The 25,830-nt window shown below is 33.8% G+C and overlaps 1 protein-coding gene across 4 annotated transcripts in view; it reads left to right on the top strand.

Moving 5' to 3' along the window:
- Positions 1-25,830, top strand: part of LOC123559706 (dual 3',5'-cyclic-AMP and -GMP phosphodiesterase 11A-like) — a 171,718-nt gene that overhangs the window by 120,440 nt on the left and 25,448 nt on the right. For 2 of the 4 annotated variants that reach the window (XR_008372660.1, XM_053552436.1), the window contains exons 3-7: positions 4,255-4,410; positions 13,984-14,073; positions 23,258-23,395; positions 24,108-24,178; positions 24,661-24,684. Coding sequence is in view for 3 of the 4 variants with exons in the window: in XM_053552436.1 (XP_053408411.1) it covers positions 4,255-4,410; positions 13,984-14,073; positions 23,258-23,395; positions 24,108-24,178; positions 24,661-24,684 (479 nt within the window). In the remaining variant the exon portion in view is untranslated. The remainder of the gene's footprint in view (positions 1-4,254; positions 4,411-13,983; positions 14,074-23,257; positions 23,396-24,107; positions 24,179-24,660; positions 24,685-25,830) is intronic. The other 2 variants (XM_053552437.1, XM_053552438.1) reach the window with 1 other exon arrangement.

Raw genomic sequence — 25,830 nt, forward strand, 5'->3', positions numbered from 1 at the left:
AAAAAAGGATAGAAGGAGTACTTTTAAACTTAAAATTAGCTAAACTAAATCATCTTTTCAGACATGTGTGATTTGTCAGGAAAAATATCTATAATTAAATTTAATACTTTTATTTCATTAACATATACTTATCAGGTTTCTGTTTCGTTATTTTTACATCATAGTACTATGTGATTTCTATGATACTGATCTACTACAAGCACAATTAAAACACAAGTACTGTTTATACCCAAAATCGAAAGCAATAACACTTTATATTTATCAAAGAAATAATAATTTCTGATTCACTGATTTCCTTTACGGTATTTCGATTTCTCAGACAATTAATAAGACAAATTACATCGCAATGTCTGATTTTATTCGTACTTGGAGACATATTGATAAAGTTTCGCCTTAAACATTTTCTTTCTTCTGCGTATATTGTTCTTTATTACTCTGCCAAAGTTTCCTGAGAGATTGCAGGACAATGTATTATTGCCCTCTGTAAGTCAACAGCAGATCCCAGTCAAATAACTACAACGCTAACGGACAAACAGTTTTGCATAAATTGTTGTATGTTCTTAAGACATGTGTAGGTTGTGTTTTGAGGACGCACGTCTTTCACGGGAAACTTACAATAGGACGTTTTTCAACTTTAAGTGAAATCTTCTATCTGGCAATGAATATAACTTATTGCACGCGGCTAGAATTCAATGTTTCATACAAGATAATAGAAAGTTACTGATGTCCATCTAAGGTCATGAATAAAAAATGGTTCTTTGTGGCACATAGCCCGCCTGCTTATCTCAATAGGGATAACGCAGATCTAAGGAGTACAGGCTCGTACAAGTACAAAATCCAGGAACACTGGTTACATAACTGAAATACTGTTGAAAAATGACGCAAACCCCAAACAACAACAACAAAAAAAGCTAATAAAAAGCAAAGGGTTTTTTTTTCGTGGCACAACGAAGATTATTCCAAACTCTTTAGGTTATAACAACAGACATTCTGTAAAGTCGTCAAGGAGCAAGACATCGGACCATTGACCTTTTGATTGAAACTGGTATATTCTACCAACTGTGCTACAGAGAGGCTTAGAATTTCTACGTTCATTTACTTCTTGTTCGTCAATTCAATCCAGATATTCAACTGTGTCTGCAATAATATTCTTTACCGAAACACAGGTATCAATGTGAAATTTGTTTGTTTTACCACTTACGAAAAGTAAAGGATGTATCTCTTTTACATCAACTCCGAGACGTGTAGTCTGGTAAACATTATTAGATCGTAATACATTTGTCGTAATAACGCATTGTTTGTAAACATATAAATAATAAAATATTTTCGTTAAGAAATCTAATTTGTCAAGAAACTTTTCGCGTATCATATCATTTCGCACCTCTAACTGGTACAGGAATCGATTTCCCCCTAAACCGGACAATAAGAAAACAAATAACTCGTTTCCAAGATGGAACAAGTCTCATAAAAGCTGACAATATCATAAATGTTTAATGCAGTCTGAAACATATGTCATGAAATAATTGATTTGGCCATACCATGAAATAATTGATTTGGCTATGCCATTAGATAAAATTAGCTAGGCACCCATTATTTATATTCATCTGTTCTAAATATTCTACCAATCAAATCCGTACAATTCTGCAAGGTCTATGAAAGCAGTATTCAAAAAAAGTATTTTTATGTCCCCAGGCATATAGCAACTGTCCGTCCGTTTGTTGGTCCGTCCGAACGACCCATATTTTACCGTGTCGATTAAAGCCCACATTAAGGACCTGATTTAGTTCATACTCACACTCAACGGTCCTTGTGACAAGACCTACAAAAAGACTTTGACATTGATCTTCAACATAAAACCTATAACCTCAAAACACCTTTTTTTCATACACTCGGGGGCATGGTTTGCATTCTGAAGACGCAGCTTCTTGTTTCTGTTTGAATCACATATTTTTTTTGTAAATTTGATATTTGTAAGGACCTTTTGAAATATAAAGTCAGCTATAATAATGTCAACTTAATTCTTCGCAAGTAGGATATTAATATCATGCGAGCCGTGCCATGGGAAAACCAACATAGTGGGTTTGCGACCAGCATGGATCCAGACCAGCCTGCGCATCCGCGCAGTCTGGTCAGGCTCCATGCTGTTCGCTTTTAAAGCCTATTGGAATTGGAGAAACTGTTAGCGAACAGCATGGATCCTGACCAGACTGCGCGGATGCGCAGGCTGGTCTGGATCCATGCTGGTCGCAAACCCACTATGTTGGTTTCCTCATGGCACGGCTCATATCATGTAATGATATGTATGCCGAGCGGCCCTTCTTTCTATAAACATACTGGGTTGTATCACCCTTTAAAGAAATTCGAAATCTACGTCATGGTAGATGAAAAATTGATATATGACTGCATTATCTCTAGCATATGTATTAAGCGAGTTTTCCTCCGCTGCAATCATATAATGCACAAAAAAATCCGAGGAATAATCTCCGCAAGATATCAAATGTTTCGCAAAAACAGTCGTGGAATAATTTAATTTCCGCATGGAATTAAATTTATCGCACAGAATTTTAAATGGAGTGGTTTAGTCTAATTGCATTGCTTCAGAACACATGACAACACACAGCACATATACATAATAGGTAAAAAATCAAATTGGTTGGGCTACAAGTTTTTAAATCCCGCAAAGAAATCGTGGGATAATCATGCAATGTAATTGTGCGTGATGGATTTCATGGCGTTTCAGAATCCGAACGTTCATGATGATATGAAATGTGCATTTATGTGACCGTTTTGAAGAAATTGGTTAAGTTTGTATCATTCTTTTCTGCGTCTGAACGGAAATAAATTCATTTTATTTTTGTAATTGCATAGGTCTCTTCATATTATATCTCTTAATCAATCAGCAGACCTTCAGAAATAGAATGTCGTCAGTTATTATGTTGATTGTATTATCTTGATTCATTAAAATAACCTCTTATTTTTTATCAGTAGTCCGAAATTTTCTTCCAACTAGATTTTTCCCAGGAAATTTGGTATGACGCTTTATTATTGAGTTTACTATCTGATACTGAATCAGTGTATCAGCGTGGAAGCATTATTTTGTAACATAAAAATACTAATGTGTTAAAAAAGTCATCATTTTCCTTGATTAAAGGGTGTTCTTATTCCTGGATTTTTCCTGGCAGCCGGTAAAAAGGCTTTTGCGGTGATGAATATTTTGACATTGCCTGTACAAGATTTGCTAAACTCTGCGCTTGGTTGTAACAATGTCGTTATACGTAAATCTACAGAAAGAGATATACTACTATGCGTAATTTGGCTATAAAATGACTAATTTTCTGTTCGGTTAAAAGGTTTTGACGACTGCATATGCCAAGTATTAGGACAGCGTACAATTTGGTTTTTGCAAAACTATTAAAAAAAAAGAAGAAACACTTCTATCGACAAAGTGATTCAAAAAGTAGAATTGTAAGTTTACTTAAATAGTACAATTATATGTTACAGATATGTGATATATTTGTTCAGTTCTAATCGAAATATTTAATGAAAAAGAAAGAAAGACCCATCTGCACCAAAAAGAACTAGCTAACTACACCGTAATCCATAAGAACCTGATTGCGAGCGGCTCTTGACCCTTTCAACACCTTGCTTACCATTTTGCTCTTTAACATCATACCACAGATATATATAAATAAAAAAGTATAGGAAAAAGCTTAAAAATATGAAAAAAATGTATTATCAGAGTTAAATTTATAGTATTTTAAAATTAACAATATGTTTATCTATATGTTTATGGACTCAGATTATACATCGGGCTAAGTTTAGTCATATATTTGATTGCCTTAATGTAAAGAATTAATAATTTATAAGGGTTTGGGCTTCAGCTGGCGGCACACAGGTGTCATACAGGAAGCTGTATCCCGGACTATTGAACCCCAAGTGCTTATCAAATCCAAAATGATATCCATTTTTGTCAGTTTGTGTCCTTCCATTTCTATTTATTTTTATGACATTCTTTGCCGAGCTGTTTATGTCACTGACTTCGAATTACCTGCCTCGCAATGGAATCGATTTTGTTCATATTATTTTATGTTGGCTTACGGAAATTTGGTCATTTTACTTCGGTGGCCATCCAAACTTGAAATAAAGCTTTGGTATCTTCTCTAACAAAAGCTGGTACAGTCGCTTTTTAATCTGAATAGTGTCGTGGTTATCAGTATCAAAGAAACAAATAAACAATAAGTATTATATTTACAGGATCCCCGATACAACGATGAGGTAGACCGGATTACTGGTTACACGACAGCTTCACTTCTCTGTATGCCTGTGAAAAATTCCGACGACGATATTGTCGCAGTCGCTCAAGTCATCAACAAATCTAATGGAGTGGGATTTACTAAAGAAGACGAAAAGGTTAGTTTATGAAGATAACTTGATTTAAAGGCACAGATCTCCAGATTTTTTTATAAGAATTATCTTTCTTTCAAATTGAAGTTTGGTCATATTATGAACATTAGAATATGTTTTTTTTTTCTAAACTATTTCTAAAATGCCAAATCAAGAAAAAACAATGACGGCATCGGGAATCGAACCCAGACCGCCGCAGCAATAAAAATGTTTTCCGCTGTCGTTACCAATAACGCTATGGAGGATTTAGTGTTATATGCGCGTTAAAAATAGATATTTATAATCGAGGCAATTTACCTCGGGTAACGCGTTACAATCGCTTTTCATCGTAAAAAGTAGTATAACAACTAATTCTCATGTGTTTCTGTAACATATAGTCTGTCAGTAATTAAGTTTCAAAGCATTCTTACGAAATGCATCATTGATTTCCAGATATCTAAAAATCTTCCTTTTTTTTTGTTGTCGAACGGTCTGGAGGCCAGTGCCTTTAAGCAATTTATATTCATATACTTGATAATATAAGAAGTTTATTTGTTTTAGCTTTACAGATAGGGCATCAAATAATATTATCTTAGTATGACGGATTTACTACACAAGTACATTACAGAAAATGATTATCAGTTTTCGCCACTAGGTGAGACATGTATTGCGAAAGATCATATAGATCCGTTTTGATGACAAACAGTTAAAGCATCCTACTCTATAGTGGATCCCAAAACACCATCAAGCTCAATACATTGCCAATTAAATGTATATTGCTTTTCGTTTGACTTCTTGCAACAATATTGCATTAAAATATACGAAAACTCTGGTGTTAATCTGTTATTTTGGAGATGTTGTCAGAAAACCTTTAAATAAACAATGTATGTGTTCGATTATGAGCACATAACCTTTACTGATTTTGTTTACCACATATTCTCATGAAAAAAACAACAACCTAGTAGCTTTAATTGAGAAAGCATTTGCAAGATTGTTATGCTTAAATGATGGCGTGACATATGTGAAGCTTTCCTTGTGGTATCTAGAATATTTTACCTTCATAATTCATAAAGGTTATACATGTAGTTAAAAAAACACACCGTTTCTACTGATAACATCATCAATTAAGACCTGTTTTGTAAGCATCAACTGTGCTGTTATAAATAGTGAAACATTTACATTATATTTAAACTGCAACTTCAGTAATTTGGACATAATTATTGATGACAGAATAATTGCATTTAACATTCTTGTGTCACGAAATGCCTGTCGAAAATCATGCATTACTTTTAGTCGTCAAGGAAATTGAAATGCTTTTTCAGCTTGTAATCATGCAGTTTTAATATTATTCGTACTCGCATTATCGGTATAGTCTCTTTTCTGGTCCTTTGGGAACATAGAGACCTCTCAATGCATCCAGAGCTTGTTTATGGATGATGAAGTTCTGCTTCATTGGATGCCAGGAGGCGTAAAGGGTGTATCTGTCACAAACAGAATCAGTCAAATTGAGTCTGCTACTACTTTTGCTTTGTTGCGTTCTATGCATCCATAGAAATGTATTCTTGGTTTTATTATAAATTTATTACACCTCGTCATTCCCCTAAGAGAAAGATTAACTTTAAAGATGGAATGCAAGAACTTCACGCAAATGTGTGTATAACACATGAACTAAAATGATTATCATCTGACACCTTCATTATGTAAGTATCTTGTGCACACTGACCCTCGATCACTTACGTTTTCAGGTTGTGAAAAAAAGTGAAATTACTTCTGCTTCTTGGAAAAGTTTGACATTACTTCTGTTTCCAATGTTGGAAAAAACTCGACCTTACCCATGTTTTCATTTTTTGTAACTTTTGACATAACTTCTGTTTCCAACCTTAGAAAAATTATACTATTTATGATTCTAGACTTTGAAAAATTTGGAGTTACTCAAATTTTCCAATCTTGGAAAATCTCCTCTTTACTCCTGCTTCCAATTTGTATTATGAAATAAATAAATAGTACAAAACAAGATATTGCAAGAATATCAAGGGGGCGTAAGAAGTTTTGTTTAGTGTATTGGCGTGAATATTCGCTAGCTATCTGTTTTATGATAAACCCTGTGATCAAGCCACAATACCAGTTGCTTATTAAGGTGACATGTGCGAAATCTAATTTGCAGTATATCATATTTCTGTAGTTTACATGTAGACAGATATGTGAAAAACAATTAAGTGGAAGTTACTTAATATATGAATTATATGTAACGTAAAGGAAATAAGAAACTACTTTCTTTATGAACAGTGTAAACTCGCAGTAACTTGAACCATAAAAGTATATTTTTTCTAGCTAAGTGTGAAGGAAACAAGAAACCACTTTCTTTAAGAATTGTTTAACTTCGCAGTGTTATTAACCTTAACAGTGGTTTTTAGTAATACATTTCTTACATAAAAGGTTATTTGTTTTCTAGTGCCGTGATGACCGCGTCTGTTCAATTAACTTTGTTGTGAAAAAGATCACTTAAGTTGTAGCTTTTCATGTCTGGTATGGTGTCTTAACGTCATTTTTTAACAGAACGTCAATATTCGTCTTAGATATATAGGTACTTTATATTTGCTCTTGATTTCGAATTTAATAGTTGTTTGTTATAACTCGGCTGCAAAATACACAGAAACCCTCAAAAGAAAACAAAAGTAACAGCAAAATTTGACTTAAGAGTTGAAAATCTACCTCGATGGTGCCTGCTTCGACTGCATGAGTTTGCGGCTTATTTACCTTTGTCATAACAAAGACATGAGACACTTTCAAACATGAACACGTTAGAAGAGGAAGTTGATTCTCTCCTTTCGTACCGTCTAGACCCTTGTACGATGTATACCGTTCTAAGTACTTCCTACGAATCGGTCGGTCTCCAGATGTAAGCGTCAATTCAATTTTAGTACAGGGCAGATTTTTTATTGATTATGAAGTACATTTATGTTCTTGAGAAAGAAATAAATACACTTAAAATGCGAAAACGAAAAAAATATTTCATACGATGCACACACTTCTGATATTTCTGAAGCTATTCTCTAAAGAAATGCGAATAACATGCATGGCTATGAACACGGCGTCTGCGAGTTTCTGAGGTCTTGAAAAAGAGTAATTTCTTCTTTATGCGTGGGCAACAGATAAGATAAAACCCCAGTATTGTACTGACTACTGCGCCTATGAAGTTGTATCGCTGTGACGTCACACTAAATCTGTCGTCTTAAGATATGTGCTTCTTTGTTTTATAAAATTTAGATTATGATTTGATTTGAAATGCACTAGCTGGTATCTCTGTGTCACAATTTAGTTACGTTTCTGCACAGACAAAATTGTAATGAATAATTAATCACATCAAATATTTTCAAACACGTCACGTCGTTACTCGTATTTCTGAGAAATGGCTTTCCATCGGAAATTAACTCAGTTTATCTTAGAGCTGATAACAATTTGATTTAGAATTAAATCTTTTTTTTGTAGCCGACTGCGTAAAGAACTGATTGCACATAAATTACAAAATCTGACATTTATTTCAGTGTTGCCAAGGAAACGAAAATGATGACATTTGAAATATGTCTTATAATTCTAATTAATTGCTATATCTTATATGTAGCCTCGTGAGTTGATCTAGGTCTTCTGCAATACTCGACAGTTTTATGTCAGTTTTCTTCAAAGAGGCCGCGATGTTGCATTCTATTGATCATACAAGTTATCAAAAAGTGATGTTGTAAACTGGTGGGGCTGTTTCTTACATTCTTTATTTACTCTTGTCTTGCACGAAATATGTTTTCAAAAGTTCGCCACCAAAAACCTACAGTATAAAAATAAAACCATGTAGTCTTTTCTTTAATGCTCGTCCCATACTTTGAAACAGTGTTATCATTTTTTCTAGTTCTTTGGGACCGTGGAACTACTACGCTACTTAATGAATAGAGTAGTGCCTGAAAGTGAAACCGAGTCTACTATTACATCTCTTATTTGCATTACACGAAAAGATAAAAAAGATTTTGGTAAAAAATTAATATACCAGGTTTTGCAAACGTATAACGCAGTTTGAACCCTGACGTATTGCCGCTGATGTATTGCCGCCTTCAACGACAGGAATATTTTCTTGTATTGCACATTAATTTCAATGTCAAAGTAATTTTAGTAATCAATGTCATAGTAAGACATATGGAACATGCTTTCATTTCCTCAGGGACCTGGTTTTGTAAAAGAACCGGCAAAATCTTGAAATTTGCTTCATCCGTAAAATACATTCAAACTCAAGTGTTTCGTGTAAATAATGTCATAGAATTTTAAACCTAATTTTTATTCTAAACATGTTGTCTGACTAAAACCCTGGGTATCTGGAGCAATATTCCATTTCAATTATATTGGCCCTAAAGGAATTTGAAACTTTTTTTTCACGGTAAATGCGATTAACAAAAATGTCCATTGAAATGTTTACTAAATATAGATGCGGAATTTAAAATATTAAATAAGTTTAGAACTAGAGGAATATTTCTTTTCGTAGTTATCTTTTATATTTTTAAAATATATTTACAGTTGAAAGAGGTTTTATCTTCTGAATAAACATTGGTATATACAATATATCTATATATGATAGAAGATGTTATATACAATTATAAAGCACCGTCTGTGGATGCCAACACTTGACATAAGGCAATATGCAAGAAACGATTAATGCCTGTTTGCCTTCTTTCTCACTTATTAAAAACAAAAAATGTATAGCTTTTATTGGCTCAGTGTGAGCTCTAATTAGCCTTGCTTCATTAGTCTGGCGTCAACATTTTACTTGTTTACATTTTTACAATGTTTTTACTTAAACTTCTCTAACGCCATTGATACAAATTACAAAACATTTGGATCTGTAGCATCTAGTCACGGACCATTTTCAAGTGAGTTCAAATAGTTTCTGCTAAGTGCAATCATGACTAACCAGAGTTTAAAATTAGAACAACTAAAACAACAACTTATAAACGACCTCTGCTTAAGACCTACTTATGGCATGGTCTATAGCACCCTTTGGGGGCATTTTTCAAAAGCTATAGGATTGTTAACTGCATTTATGGACTGCCAGAACTAAAAATAAGAAAAACAACTTATAAATTCTTCTTATGACCACTTGATGCTTACTCTGCAGCATTCTTCCAATAACTTTGTTCTTTGTTCAAATAGTTTCGATGGTCAAAGGGTCACCAACGTTAAAAGGTAAAATCTTTCAGCGATTTCTTCTCAAACACCTCCTAAAAGATCTTCACTAAACTAGTACTGTATCATCTGTGGATAGACCTGTCCCAATTTTAATCAAAGAGTTGACTACACTAAGGTGAAATCAGAACTGAAACAAAACACACACAACTTTAAACACTTCTTAATGGTTATTCCAAAACTTGGTTTGTTGCATGTTTTTGTATTTTCCCTTTCAAAAATTTAGTAAGAAAATGGTTCCGCAGAAATGGAACCTGTAATTGCGGGTCATTGAACTTCTTCGGAGCGTTGCCTTTTTTAGTGTTTGTCCTTGCGTTATGAAAGAAATCAAATCCGATTTCGTTAGAAAATAATCATGACTGATTGCTCATGAATAATTCAAAGAAAACGTTTCGTTATTTGATAGAAAAAAAATGTGATTTCACGCAGAACCATCGGCACGAAAGCAACTGTCTGATAGATGATAACGACACTGTAATTATGTTATATGTGTAGTACGTTGGTGCCTAAGTTCTTTTGTTGTACGTTCAGGAGGTGTTCTCTTCTAAATAGACATTTTATTAGAGTTTAAATATCCGCCAGAATGTCCCACAACCGAAGTAACTACAGTTTAAAGGTGTTTTTTTTTGCGCAGTATTTGTCTATATAGTAGTTTAAAAGCATTGGAAACGAGTTTTGCTCTTTATAAAACAATAACATTATAAATAATTTGTAAATTTCCTTCCAAGGGAATATAGAAGTAAACGTCATTTTTGTTTTAGATACTAGATTTGAAATTTATGTGTTGTAAAATATTTTTTTGAGATGAAAAGTGAATCATACAGAATAAATTGCAAAAGAAAAAAAAACAACATTACACATGTAAATCAATTATATCAATACACTGGTACGTAAATAGGACTGTTTCAAAATATAGATAAAACTTTTGGATGTCGATATTGTCAACCCACACATATTCCTAACATAACTTATTTTAGTTAGATTCAGAAACCAACCTAGAATTAAAACACCGACAGCAAACGTCAGAAATTAGTACCATGTGCAGTTCATGCTGCACACCGACAAAGACATGCTGTGGTAATAAAGTTGATACAGAACACCGATTAAATTACAAATTGTTAAATATATGATGCAATGGTGATCAGTTGAATTTTTAATTATTACGTGATGGAATCAGTGTTCAGTGTAATTTTATTAATTTTATGTCATTTGGTCCTCAACAGTGGAATTATAGTGGCTCAAAATGGTTTTATTACTTAACGAATTAAAAAAATCGAAATTATTGTATAGGAAATTATGTGCTGGCATTTAAGGACATTGAAAAGATTGTACTTCAAAACTACTTTTATAGAAATTATCTAATGGCTTTTAGGTGTTTTTTAAAAATATTGTGAATGGATTTGAGGAGAAAAAGAAAAAAAATAGAGTTTGTTTATAACTAGCATTGTAAACCTATACCTTGCTTTTTATAGTCCCTTAACTTTTGATGATATCAGATGTTAAGCAGGAAGTAGTTTTCGAAACCAGTGTAGACTTTTTATTAATCCTAACTTTAAATTTGACTGAAGAATTTTAAGGAAACATTATTCTGTTAAAACGAAGATAAGATTAGTTCATAATCTTCCTTTTACCTGCTTAGGTTTTGAAATAATTTAGTTCGAAATAATTAACAAACGTTTTATGTACAATACCGCAGTAAATAACTTTTACCCTTAGAAAATTAAATACACGATAGTAAAACATTTAATACCGAGTGTTTGAGCCATACCGTTTGTTAAATATATATCCAACAGAATGTAATACTACTATGACAAAGTATTAAGATGTGCAAAAATGTTGTTCATATTCTAAATTTGAAAATGAACACTCAAATTGGTTTAAGGCGATTTCATTACATGGTTACTGTGTGTTGAGATTGATTTTATTAGAAATCTGTAGTTATTGATATTTTGGTGAAATAGATAAAACAAATCTTAATGAAATACTTCGTGCGAATAACACACTTAAATATATTTAGACTCAAGTTCGGGTGTGTTTGTTTACGGAACAATATCTATTTTTAAGTAAATTGTACCCAAATTTATTTTGTTGTGTTTAACGTCGCATCGACACAATTATAGGTCATATGGCGACTTTCCAGCTTTAATGGTGGAGGAAGACCCCAGGTGCCCCTCCGTGCATTATTTTAACACAAGCGGGCACCTGGGTAGAACCGCCGACTTTCCGTAAGCCAGCTTGATGGCTTCCTCACATGAAGAATTCAACGCTCCACATTTGTTTCATTGTAAGTGCGTTATAGCAGAATTATTACAGAATGATTACATGTTATATCATAAAGATAAATAATTATCTTATTATTCTTGTTACTGACATAGGATACATTTTCAACACAGTGGGATATGCCGTAAAACAATTTTAAAAGCTTACAGTACTAGGTTTTCAACACAAGGTTGTATTTATATCCCTGGACTACGAAATGGCGTTAATCTGAAATTGACATGCGCTATCGTTATGATTATACAGTAACATGACAAGCGGTAAATTTAAATTAAAGTCTATTGTTTGATAATTATATATTTGCAAGTTAAGTAATACATTTCGATAAATAGCATGTCTCGTGGGTTATACTTACTTTTTAAACATGAGGTCTTACGGATCATATTATAAGTAACTCGTCAAAATGGTTATGTTTATAAATAACATGTCTATTGGTTTATAATTATGAAATAATGTATAATAATATATTCAAACACGACGAAAAATATATACGCTTGCGGTATAATTATAAAAGGCTTAGCAGTTGGCGTATAACCTTTTCATCGTGTCTGAATATGTTAAAACATGATTCTGCTACATACGTTTTTCTATTCTTATATGTCTTGTACGTAAAAATGTAAATGAAAAAGGGAAGCATTTTGCCTGGCGCAATACATGCACCACGTTTTCATAATATTTTCTGGTCAAGTGGGATCACGAAGTGCATATAATTTTACTATAATAAAATTCCACTTAAGGCTTTCTAGGTTAAGGGTTGCCGCCTCTCAAAAGCAGACTAAATCATAGTGAGGCTATTATGTTGCTTCGTTTCTTCAAAGGAATCTTCTAGTACATTTTATTTTCTGAAGTGCATGTAGTGCAGGCAGGTATTAAATCAAACTATCAAAACCATTTTACTACATATATTTTGCAAATCAAATAAAACAAAAATCTTCCACCTGGAATTAAATTACGTCCAACATTCCAGACAGACCATAATTAATTTTAGTTTGGCACATCAATAATCTCAAACGCATTATACTGCAGAATAATGCGCATGTTACCACAGGCAGTTTAATATTGTTATTTTTAGATCGAATTAATGTTGTAAGGAAAGGCGAAATCAGCCTTGTGGGCGCTTGTTTAGATTTCACTGGCAGCTCACAGATATACAACACATAGCTGAATTTAGGTGGGCAATATACACTTTACATTTGATTAGCTTTGTCGTGATATAATAACAGCACTTCATAATTCGTCATTAAATCTAGGTACAGACACAAAAACCAAACTGTATGCATCATTTCAGTTTCTTGTTTTACTGGAAAAATATTGCTTCCCTGAAATAAGATTTACGCAACACTCACAGAGTTCTTTGCGATATACTTAACCTAACCTCAAGATAGTAAGTTGTTATTCTATTTAATATGATTATAGCTATAGATTTTTATCACAGTACATTCCTGTTTGGCCAGAAAGGCATAAAATTAAGTGGAAAGAATACTCTTAAATTCACAAAAACAATCAGACATATTTATCACACGTGAAAGGATATGGTCTGTAAATATTAAATACTGTATCCCCGAGACTGTCTAAGTCTAAAGAGTTGTCTGCATTCATTGTGATACACTTAATAGTCTTACAGTTGCACCTCCAATTAGAGAGCATGTTGGCAAACTGTACCAGACTTTATAATAGACGTTTTGGGAATTCTTTAATACGTATCATTTTCGGTATCGCTTCTTCAAACTGTTTCTTGCAAGTTTTAATATCCGCTTCTGTGCGTAGATTTCGATTTATCTAGTAATTAAATAGCACTGGGAACAAGTAATGATGCAGTATAGTCTGAATTCCACGACTTCATTTGACAATATCTCTGTTTGGCTTTTCAAGTAAAATATTTGACCATATAGAGTTCTTCTTTTATGAAATATATTTCAGTTTCCATGACCTATTTTATGTCAAGTAAAGATTTATACAGTCATGTATATTTCTTTTTTGTAACCATTCTGTGTTTGATATTTTCCTTATTCGATAAAAAAATACTGTTAATCTTAAGCATTCGTATAAAAATCTCATTTTCTAAAAGTCTATTTTTACTGAAATATTTTCTATTTTCAGCTACTGTCAGCCTACTTGTCTTACTGTGGAATAGCCATTTACAATGCACAGATCTTCGATGCGTACAGTAAGGAATATGAAAGAAACAAGGTATGTATACTTTTGGCAATGGACAAGCGTTTAAACTGTTATAAAAAAATCTTACGCTTATACGTAATAAAAGAACGGAAATATAAATAGGACGTTAAACCTATTACAACAAGTTTATGATGCATGTATGGGAAAACAAGTTCTGTCGTGTAATACATTTTTGATTATCAAGTCAAGTAAAAATCACTTTGAATTGTTCACGACAGCCTACACAATATTTTCGTTTGAGAGAAAGTACGTGTAAACAAAAAGAATGTTACAGTCTATAAGCGCAACGTTTGTGTACAATTATTCGTACTTTTACAGTGACTATAAGGTTCTGTTAAAATGATGCAACTCAAATACATGAAGTAGCTTTCTAAGAGTGTTCAGAAGATCAGACACGCAAACCTGTTTTGTCAGCAAAGGAACGTTTGCGCCAAGTAATAATTTTATCGTTCCTGTCACAAGAGAAGCATTGATGAGTTTTCTGTAAAAGAAATTTGGCTAATGTTCTAAATGCTTCATTGATTTTCGTTTTATCTCAGCTTTAAATCTTCAAGTCGCGATGTAATTTGTCTTACTTCTTGTAATAAAGGATTTATGAGATATTTCATATATTTACAAAATTAGCTGTCGGGACATAATTTTCAAGCAGTTTCCCTAACTGTAGCCTTGTTCTGCCCTGTTTAGTCATTTTCTACTCTGACCTGCATACAAATTACACATTTAAACTATTAAATATATTCATGTTTACCTCTGATTGCCAGAAATAAGCAATTTTTAGGCTATAAATATGCAGATTTTGAAAAAAAAATACACCCAAAACAGTGAAAATGTGATATTTTTGGGTTTTATCCTCATTTACAAGAAAATTGCAGTGCATCTGTCATTTTCTATCAAGTTCTAATCAAAGCAGCTCATTTCCACCCACATCTGGCCAGATTTCAATTTTTACCAATGTCACCTTATAGGTTACAACACACTAAATGGCTGTTCTTCTTTATTCTATATAAAATTACATATTTCCAATGGCCACAGCGCACACCAGGACCCATTTTAAATGTCTGTAACATATATTTTATTGAAGAATATTGTCAGTGCTGAATAAAAATCAAAAGGAAAGTTGGGACATGTTAGATGCAAGAAAAATATTTTCAGCCAAACACTCAAGCTGCAAAATAAGCTAAAAAATGAGACCCCAATTGTAGTGGTGGTGTATGATCTAAGTTTCCATGAGTTCTGTCATGTTGTTATTTCATTATGAAAATGCTACCTACATGCCAAGCATAGATCTGCCATGTGATGGAATAATGCGAGTGCACAGAGTTAGGATTACTGATGGCTACCTCTCAATTTTGTATCTACATTCAAATTCTAATTTTAAGTTACAATAAATGCCTATATGAAAGCCTAATAAGAGTATGTAAGACGGTAAAGGCATGTCTATACAATGTGCCCGTCCGTGCAATATTTCGTCACGAGCGGGCACCTGGGTAGAACCACCGACCTTCCGTAAGCCAGCTGGATGGCTTCCTCACGTGAAGAATTCAACGCCCCGAGTGAGGCTCGAACCCACATCGATCAGGGGCAAGTGATTTTAAGTCAGCGACCTTAACCACTCGGCCACGGAGGCCCCTATACAATGTCTATTAAAAGACTTTAAACAATCTACAAAGTTCTTCCAACTGAGAAAATTACACGTACTGGCATTGTTACAATACAGACTATCGATTATTTAGAATATCCAGACGTAAATAAAGAATTATGAGATCTAGAAAACTGTTTTTCCATTAAGCAATTAAGCGTAACGTTGTTTACAATTATGTTAAAGTAAAAGTACACGTACGTTCTGTCTGACAGTGTTAAGATAATTAGAACAGAGCCTCGAAGGTCGAAGATGTACGTATATTTTTGTCAGAAATTTTACCACAAGCGATAATCTGTTTTATTGTTTCTGTCCCAAGGCAAACAGTGATGAGGTTTCTGTAACAGAAGTTAAGTTAATGCTCTAAATGTCTCATTGATGACTCGACGTCACTTAGTTATTTCTCTTACATCCTGTAATATGGATTAGTGCAAATACTAATGTATTTAAGAAAAAGGTTAATTAGTTTTATTGTTATTGTAGTTTCTATTTAAGGAATACACTTTCCAATATGGACCTGTTTGTAGTATGCGAAGTTCAAACGCATATCGCTTGCTCTAAACTCAACCATGTATTCATACCCACTGGAAATCACTCGAACAAGGACCAACAGATGTTTCCGACAAAGTGTTGTACACGTACCTGAAAAGATACAGCCATCATCCGAACAGCAGATGATCGCAATCTAACGGCGATTGTTGGAACAGCAGTATGATCGTCATCTATCGACGGTTGTTGAAACAGCAGATGATTGTCATATAACGGCGTTTGTTGGAACAGCGGGTGATTGTCATATAACGGCGATTGTTGGAATAGAAGATGATTGTCATATAACGGCGATTATTGGAACAGCAGATGATTGTAACAAAACGGCGATTGTTGGAACAGCAGATGATTGTCATATAACGGCGATTGTTGGAACAGCGGATGATTGTCATTTAGCGGTGATTGTTGGAAACGCTGACGGCTATCATCTAAAGGCGACTGATGAAATAGCAGAGGATCGTCGTCATCTAAAAGTGATTATTGGTTGGAATTATAGCAGATCATCGTCATATGACTGCGATTGTTGGAACAACAGATGATTGTCATGTAACGGCGATTGTTGGAACAGCAGATGAACGTCATCTTACTTAAAAGGTGATTGTTGGAATAGCAGACGATCGTCATCTTACAGCGTTTTTGTGATGGTCATGTAACGCCAATTATTGGAACAGCAGATGATCGTCGTCTTGTGACTTTGTTGGAACAGAAGATGATCGTTATTTGTCGGCGATTGTAGGAGCACCAGACGAGCCAATGTTTAGAACAGTCTTTTTTAGCTCATCTGATTTTTTGAAAAAAAATGATGAGTTATTGTCATCACTTGAGCGGTTGTGTCGGCGTCGGCGTCGGCGTTGCCTGGTCAGCTTTTCTCCTAAACTATCAAAGCTATTGCTTTGAAACTTGGAATACTTGTTCACCATCATAAGCTGACCCTGTATAGCAAGAAACATAACTCCATCTTGCTTTTTGCAAGATTTATGGCCCCTTTTGTACTTAGAAAATATCAGATTTCTTGGTTAAGTTTTATGTTTAGGTCAACTTTTCTCCTAAACTATCAAAGCTTTTGCTTTGAAACTTGGAATACTTGTTCACCATCATAAGCAGACCCTGTACATCAAGAAACATAACTCCATCTTGCTTTTTGCAAGAATTATTGCCCCTTTTGGACTTAGAAAATCAGTTTTCTTGGTTAAGTTTTATGTTTAGGTCAGCTTTTATCCTAAACTATCGAAGCTATTCCTTTAAAACTTGCAACACTTGTTCACCATCATAAGCTGACCCTGTACAGCAAGAAACATAACTCCATCCTGCTTTTTGCAAGATTTATGGCCCCTTTTGGACTTAGAAAATATCAGATTTCTTGGTTAAGTTTTATGTTTAGGTCAACTTTTTCTCTTAAACTATCAAAGCTATTGCTTTAAAACTTGCAACTCTTGTTCACCATCATAAGCTGACCCTGTACAGCAAGCAACATAACTCCATCCTGCTTTTTGCAATAATTATTGCCCCTTTTGGACTAAGAAAAATCATTTTCTTGGTTGAATATTATGTTTAAGTCAACTTTTCTCATAAACTATCAAAGCTATTGCTTTAAAACTTGCAACAGTTTTTCACCATCATAAGTGGACACTGTACATCAAGAAACATAACTCTATCCTGCTTTTTGCAAGAGTGATGGCCCTTTTTAGACTTAGAAAATCATGGGTAGGACAATATTTCTATTATACAAAAAAAATCAGATGAGCGTCAGCACCCGCAAGGCGGTGCTCTTGTTTAACGTTGTGACTAGCACACATTGTCTAGTTGCACAGTCCTGAAAACGAACTTTTAGAAAATTACGCCGTAGCGTTTAAAATAATTTGAGCGCTGCGACCTGATACTTAGCAATATGTACGTATATGTAAGATAATTGTAACAGACACTTTCATCAAGAACGGAAATGTTTTGAGCTTAATAGGATGTTTGGCAATGATCTAGTTTTATGTCAATGTAAAGGTAAATTCGTTAAATAATGTCAAAGCGAGCGTTAAGCTCTAGTGGCATGTATCACAACTTGATATCAGTGATATCAGTATAGACCAAAATGGAATCTAAAAATGGTAAATACTCTCACTAGAAGACCACAGTATGAGCATGAGGCAAAGGCATCATGATATTTGGCATAACTGTCACAGAGGCCATTTCAAATAATTATTACTATGGTGTGATACATACTACGAAAAGTTAATACATTGTCATAAGATGAAGGCATATCTTAACTGCCAAATATGCACATTTCGATGCATAAGGCATTTATAGGCACTTACCTCCAGATTTTGGCTAAAATGGTCATTCTTGGTCATGTTAAGAACATTAGAACACAAGTTTATGCCTCCGAACTTTATGAAAAAATGCCAAATCAAGAATAAAAACATGCCCGAGTCGGGAATCATACCCAGGCTGTCCCGAAAATAAATCTTTCACGCGTTTCAACATATGTACCACAGAGGAATACGTACCTAACAACCGTTAAATATAAAAAAATATATAATTAAGATAGTTTACATACGGTATCGCGATAGAAACGCTTTTCAATTTTGATTGGAAAAAATAGTATTAACAACTAATTCACAGTGTTTCCATAACATGAAATCTGTCAGTAACTAAGTTTCAAACCTTCTTCAGAAACCTGATATAAAAAGATTTCTTTTTAATTCTTGTCGTACGATCTGGAGGTCAGTGCCTTTAAATATTGCCCACTTAGGTCTTTTAAATGTGTAACTTGTTTTGTATCACACTAATGCAGGAGTGGAAAACAAAAGTGTTATAATTTCTAGCAATTATTTGTGGTAATAACTGCAAAGCTGCGTGAGAATAAACAATGAATAACCACCATTACATAATTATAGATGCCCCATCCAATGAATGATTGCAACATTTCTGAGTGTAGAAGGGAATATTAAGATAAGTGAAGTGAATAGTGTCACTTAATATGCAGGGAGATTCGTGTATAACATCAATTAAGAACATAAAAACATTTCAGTAACAAGGAAACGTTACCGTAAATGAGAAGAAATGGCAAAAAGTGAATGAAAACAAAAGTTGATGTAACGTAAATGCGCAACCCACGTTAATTTCGTTATTATGGACAGAATGTCGATCAAATAGAAAGAAGAGTAACTTATGCAGTGCGGGGTGTATATTGTTTGTAAAATTAAATAACTTAGATTTATTTCATTTATACAGATGTTTGGTCTCATGTTATATAGTTATATAAGAGTATTCATCAAATGATGCAACTGCCTTGTAGAAAGATTAACATGATTTTATACAACAATTCTTGAAAGTATATCTGAAAATTTGTTAGTTACTATACATTTCTTCTTTGTTAAGGCGTGATTATGTACACAGCTTACAGTCGAGAAGTGTAAGATTTTCTTGTAGTAGGTCAATGAATAGACAGAAAATACATTTTGCAGAGAAAGAGTTTTATACCACTTACATTGTCTTTAGTGGTTTCCTACAATATCTGGCGAAACATGCTTTCAGCATTATGTCTATGATGAATATTCTCCAGACATATCGACAATCGCTATTATATTCTGTGCATAACTTGATACTCATTTCACTACCCCTATTCAACATCGCTTTGACGGTCGCAGTATTAGTTTTATTATTCTGAACACGACGTTATTTCCACAGAAATTGAAGGGAAAATTGCATTCACATTATTTAAATATTTCGTACAACTAATGAGTATTAGATACATTTAGCTGTGTCAAATTATTCATAGAGGAAAGTGCCCGCCCGTGATTAAATAATGCACGGAGTGGCACCTGGGGTCTTCTTCCGCCATCAAAGCTGAAAAGACGCCATATGACCTATAATTGTGTCGGTACGAGGTTAATCCCTACAGAAACAAAAACAAATCTTAGACAAAAAAGGTATCCCGTCCTCAAATAGGCAAGTTCTATATAACAGTGCTATCAAAATATATAAAATCTTGTAAGTTCATATAATTTTGTAATACATTTGAAAGTGCATTGCCTACTGAAAAAGAAATAAATTACATGACAAAAATATGGCAAATGATATCTTTTTGTTTACACTAAAGTGTTCAATGATACTTCAACAGAAATCGAGTTATTATAGTGTAAGATTTATCATTTCACTGTCAAAAACACGAGCATATTTGTTTTGGTCATCTTAGTTACTGATTCTTGTTCCGCAGATACAACTGTTTCAAATGACACCAAAAATCATTGGATCAAAAGGCATCTTGTGGATCGGATACCCTAATTACATCTACTACGATTATTATTCCCTGTTGAAACATCAAGTAAAATGTCAGATTTCTATATTTCAATCAGTGGTAGCAAAGACGCCACAGAGATAGAATTCTTAATACTTAATACATTTCGCATAATATCAAATTTATTAATAATCGAGTTAGATATTAGAAATAGTAAGTTTTATAGTAACTGAGCGTTGTATAACAGGTAGCTTTGAAATTCATGGAAATACAAGTGCGTTTTCGTAGGCGGAGAATGTTTTTAAGGGTGAAACCTTAATTTCGTTCTGTTGGGGATACCAATTCACTGAATATTTTTTTGCCGTTTACAGGTTTTAACTTAATATTATTCTAGGTTTAGCGTTCTTAAAGGCAAAAACTTGTTTCAAATAAGTTTTTGGCTAGGATATGAATCCTCTTCTGGATAGCTTTAATTTGTTCTGTCAACTGAAACGAATTCCATGCCAAACCCTTTATTTTCAAAACCCATATAAACGTCTTGATTCTACTGAATATATATTGCTTCCTTTGTGAAAACATTAGTCCTATTTCCAAAGACATATATTTCGTTCTTTAGTTCGTATATGAAATTAGGACAGCCCAGATGCTTCCCAAATGAACTGCAAAACATAAACGGAAAACTGTCATTTCAGCCGAAATTTGTGCATATATGATTTCCACCCAGAACATTTAATTACGTAAATGCATTAAAACGAATTGGATTTTAGTTTTATCCAGAATGTGTTGGTCTGTTCGTTTTCTCTTCTTTTTTTCTGCAGGCATATACCTGATTTCTAAAGGCCTTGTGCTGGTTACCAGTTTAAGCCACAAAAAAAGCCTTAAAGGAAACACTCTGATGCTTTTCATTATCTGCATGATTAGAGTTACAGCTGTAAAGATACTCATGATTCTGACTTACGAAAAAGTCACACGCCAAATATGCTGACATAGTTTTATGTCATGTACTTCACACGTACATTGTGAGGGGCCTGTAAGGTCGCCAGCTTCAAACTACATTCGCCTCGAGTCTCGCTTGGGGCGTATAATTCTTTTTGTGGGGATAGCTCCAGCTAGCTTACGTTTGATGGTTCTACCCAGGTGTCTGTCCGTGATCGGTCTTCCTATGCCATAAAAAGCTGAAAAGTCTCAATACGAGCTATGATTGTGTAGGCGTGATGTTTAACTCAACAAAAAAGACTATACATGTTTTATTGCTGTATCCAGAAATGTCATATAATCATTGTCAGTTTATTCTTTCTGCCTAATGAAATGAATTTGAAAAAATCATTAAAATAAATTACGCAAATGTGTTTTATTTTCTTCATGATAAATGCTGCTTCTTTTCAGTTAAGTTTATTCTAAGATATCGGTTTTGCGTTTTTGTTCGACTGTTAATTTGAGACAGATGTTCAGCTATTATAAATCGGACAGTAATATGACGTATCAGAAAACTTAGATATCTATTTCTATTTGATTATTCACGAAGTAGAGTCAAACACTATTCTACAGTAATGGCACAGCGCTTTGAGTTATTGCTAAAACTTATTCTTGTTTCTTGTAAAGTTCTTCTTATTGCATAATAAAAGTATCAAACCTTGTCATTTACCTCCTACAGGGGTACCAGAAAATACCGAAAAGTTATTAACGATGCATCATAAGTTTACGTGGATTTTGACAGGTCAGATCCGATCTGGCAAAAATCCACTCGAGTGAATACAGCGTCCCAGATCAAGCTACTATTATAATAACCTTATATATTCTATTTACTATTTTATTCTTTGAACGCTGCTATTTCTTTCCCTATCGGATCCTTATGGTGGCTGATTTAGAACATATCGCTAGGTTGCGCTGGCATGCGTGTGGCTGCGGTGTAGCATATTTCGTTGTGTCGTTCTGGCGCGCGCGCCAACACGAAAGAACGTAGCGTTTTAATTTCGTCGTGGCGTGCACGCCGATGCGCCAACACGAAATTTTTGTTGACGACACGCGCGCCAGCACGAAATAAACTGTTTCGTTATGTCGCGTTTTATTTTTCGTTAAGTCGCATTTGATACGCCAAAACGACAAACATAACTTTGAAAATTTCTTTACGGTGCGTTGGTGTGCGCGCCAGGACGACTCAACGGAATGTGCTACATAAACTGCGCTCATGTCCGCGACTACATAATGTGACTCCAAAATCAACAAACCAAACAAAAAATGGATTTTTTACATTATAAAATAAAACAAACACTCGTGCAGTATAAAGGTAGTTCGAATAGAAGTCCTGGGGCTTTTGCTTAACTTTGTATTGCTTTAATCTATTTATTTAATTTAAAGGCATATAGAACGACAAGTGACTTAATTTATAACTGGTAACTTGAAACCAGTCTTTCGAATTGTTTAAGCAGTTGCTCAACGATATTGCTCTAGGAAAATCAGACGAATTCGTACTTTTTATAAATCAAATTCGTTAAATAAAAGGTACGGAATTCAACTAACGGCGTTAAGTTGGATGGAGCAAAGGAAATAAATTCATTAAAAATTGTTGGCTTTCGTTATAACAAATTTATTCATGTATGTAGCTTATCACAACTGAACCAATATTTGTTTACAGTTCAGATTAGAGATGCTTAATTAACGTAGAAGCATGCACACACATGGCTAGTATTAAACACAGACGTCTATTCAACATATTTTGTAATGTTTTTATCGAAATTGCTTTTTATTATATTCATTTTATGTATTTAATATATTTTCAGTGTCTTTTGGAAGTAGTCCATGACTTATTCGAAGAGCAGACGTCACTTGATGACGTCATATTGAAGATTATGCAGAGAGCCCAGATGCTTCTCAAATGTGAACGTTGTTCTGTGTTACTCAAAGATTCTAATTCGGAAGTATGTTGTTAATATATTGTGCAAAATAAGAACTCTCTTTAAAAGTACATTTTATTAGCCATGTTGTCAATAAAATTCCGTTGGTATATAGGAGGCAAGTTTATAAAAGCATGAAAAGTCTGCATACGCCAAACAACACTTTACATTTCATGTTTTCGTTTTAATATGCACTAAAGTTGAAATGTAATCATTTGGCTGTTTATAAATTGGAAGAAAATGTTACATAAAGTATGTTTTATTTGCAAAATAATAAATATTAATGTAATTCATACTAGTAATCAAATCATAGCCTTACTTAATTTCCCGAAGTGAAAGTCTTTCCATTCATACCTTGAAGGTTTCATTTATTTTGCATTAAAATGTTCAATATCTACTGTCAGTGATGTGTTCAACAAGTTTTAGATTCAGAAACCTATACATCTATGTGTTTGTTGTTCGTTTCGCGTTTTTACATCGTTCTGTAAATTACATGCTTGACTGATTTTATTTCCTGTAAAACCGTTCGACAAAGTGTCATTGATTTTATTTTTTGGAAGCTGCCAATGAGATGTTTGGCTTATTTCATTTTCCAGAAGTTGTTCAGTAAGGGTTTGGATGTGCGTTTATGTTTTCAGAAGATGTTCAGCAAGACAGTTTTCCTATTTTATTTTCTAGAAGCTGTTCGATACTGTTCAGCATGTTCAGTAAGGCGATTGACTATTTTATTTTCCAGAAGCGTTTCAGTAAGGTGTTTGACTTGGCATATCCTTTGGCAAACGGAACCAGCTGTCAGTCGGCAATAAGGTGGGTATATCAAGGATTTAATTTCGGTGTGCATGATGTAACATTTTTTTTCAAGTTTGCATTGACAGCATGGGTTATTCATGTGCCTGTGTTTGTAAAATCACTTCCTTCTCTAATCTTTGAACAGTCTGGGTTTGTATATGTCTTCTGGAGCGGATATTGTTGCTATAACATGATACCTATTAACCATTCATAACCGTTGTGGTCACAGAATAGACAATAATGCTTTAATCATAATACTTAAATGATACACGTTAAATATTCTGAGCTTAATGTTAGGTGAAGAACCAACTTTATTGTAACATTTTGACAAATATGTACACATGAATAGTTTTAAAGGATGGCAAAGCATTTGACTGTATGATATAGTGTTTGGCTAAGCATATTAGTACTTAATTCAACCAACATAAATACACACCATATCATAGAATGTCCTTTGTATTCCTAAACAAATAGATTTTTTGCTCTATGCTCTCTACTAGGTGGAATTCAGACTCGGACGACCCGTAAGTCACAAATTGCTTTTTTGCACTTGTTTTTTTTTTAGCTTTGGATTCGTTTAAGCATACTGAATAACAATGCTTTCAGGTTTCTGTGAAATTAATTCAATATCAGCTTAGCTTAATTGAACATATTGACTTCAAACTGTACACTAAGTTACAGTTACGCAAGGTATATATAGAAACTGGCCTGTACAATTAAAGCTATATATTTGGACAAATGCCTATTCCAAGAAACCTCCTTGACGAGCCGAGCGGCTCGTAATATGATTTTTTATGGGTACGAGCCCAGATTTAACGCATTGTAACAAATAGTGTTAAATAATCCTTTTACTTTATTTTTCTCGGTAAAATTTGGCACCAGACAAATGCGGTTCTGTCTTGAAATATCACGTCAAACGTTCACTGATGTTGATATTAGGATATTTTTATTTGTTAAAGGCTTTTATGGAGATTCAAAGCAAAATTTATGCATCGTCCAATACGGAATATGATGTATTCAATACGGAAATATAATGAACGGCCGAAGTGCGAATTGGAAGAGAAAAAAATGGTACAGAATAAAAAATGTCATGAAATTATTTTTTTTACGAATTTTTTACGATTTCATTAGATTTACCTACAAAAAGGCAGAAGTTACTTTTCCATACACAATAATCTCGTATCGAGGCACAACGAGGCACCCTGTGGCAGCTGCCTCGGTCTCGGTGTTTTTGCTAGCAAACTGCACATTTCGTTTATTTCTATCTATATTTCTTTGTATGCAAAACGACTTCAATAAAATACCGAGACAGAAAGATTTTACACAAGCACAAGTCAGACTTTTTGAAGAACGTCAGATTTGTCTTCTACTTATCCCTAAGTTTTCATGAAAACCTCTGACCAGATCTATCCCTGTTTTATATTTAACTAAGTCGATGATGCAATTTTTTTATGTGAATATTTATTCGTTGTGGTTGCACTTTTGTAATACATATTTCTTAGTCTGTTTTATAATGCTGGTGAATTCTGAACTTTTCAGACCTGTATCTTCATTGTTTTCTAACCTTATACTCTGGGTACATTTTTCATACTTGCAAACAAATCCAATTTGTTGTTAATGTAACGCGTAATAATATATACAATAATATTTATGCTTCTGCCTGAAATAAT

This window comes from Mercenaria mercenaria, chromosome 10, assembly GCF_021730395.1.
Source record: "Mercenaria mercenaria strain notata chromosome 10, MADL_Memer_1, whole genome shotgun sequence".
NCBI classification, from domain to species: domain Eukaryota; kingdom Metazoa; phylum Mollusca; class Bivalvia; order Venerida; family Veneridae; genus Mercenaria; species Mercenaria mercenaria.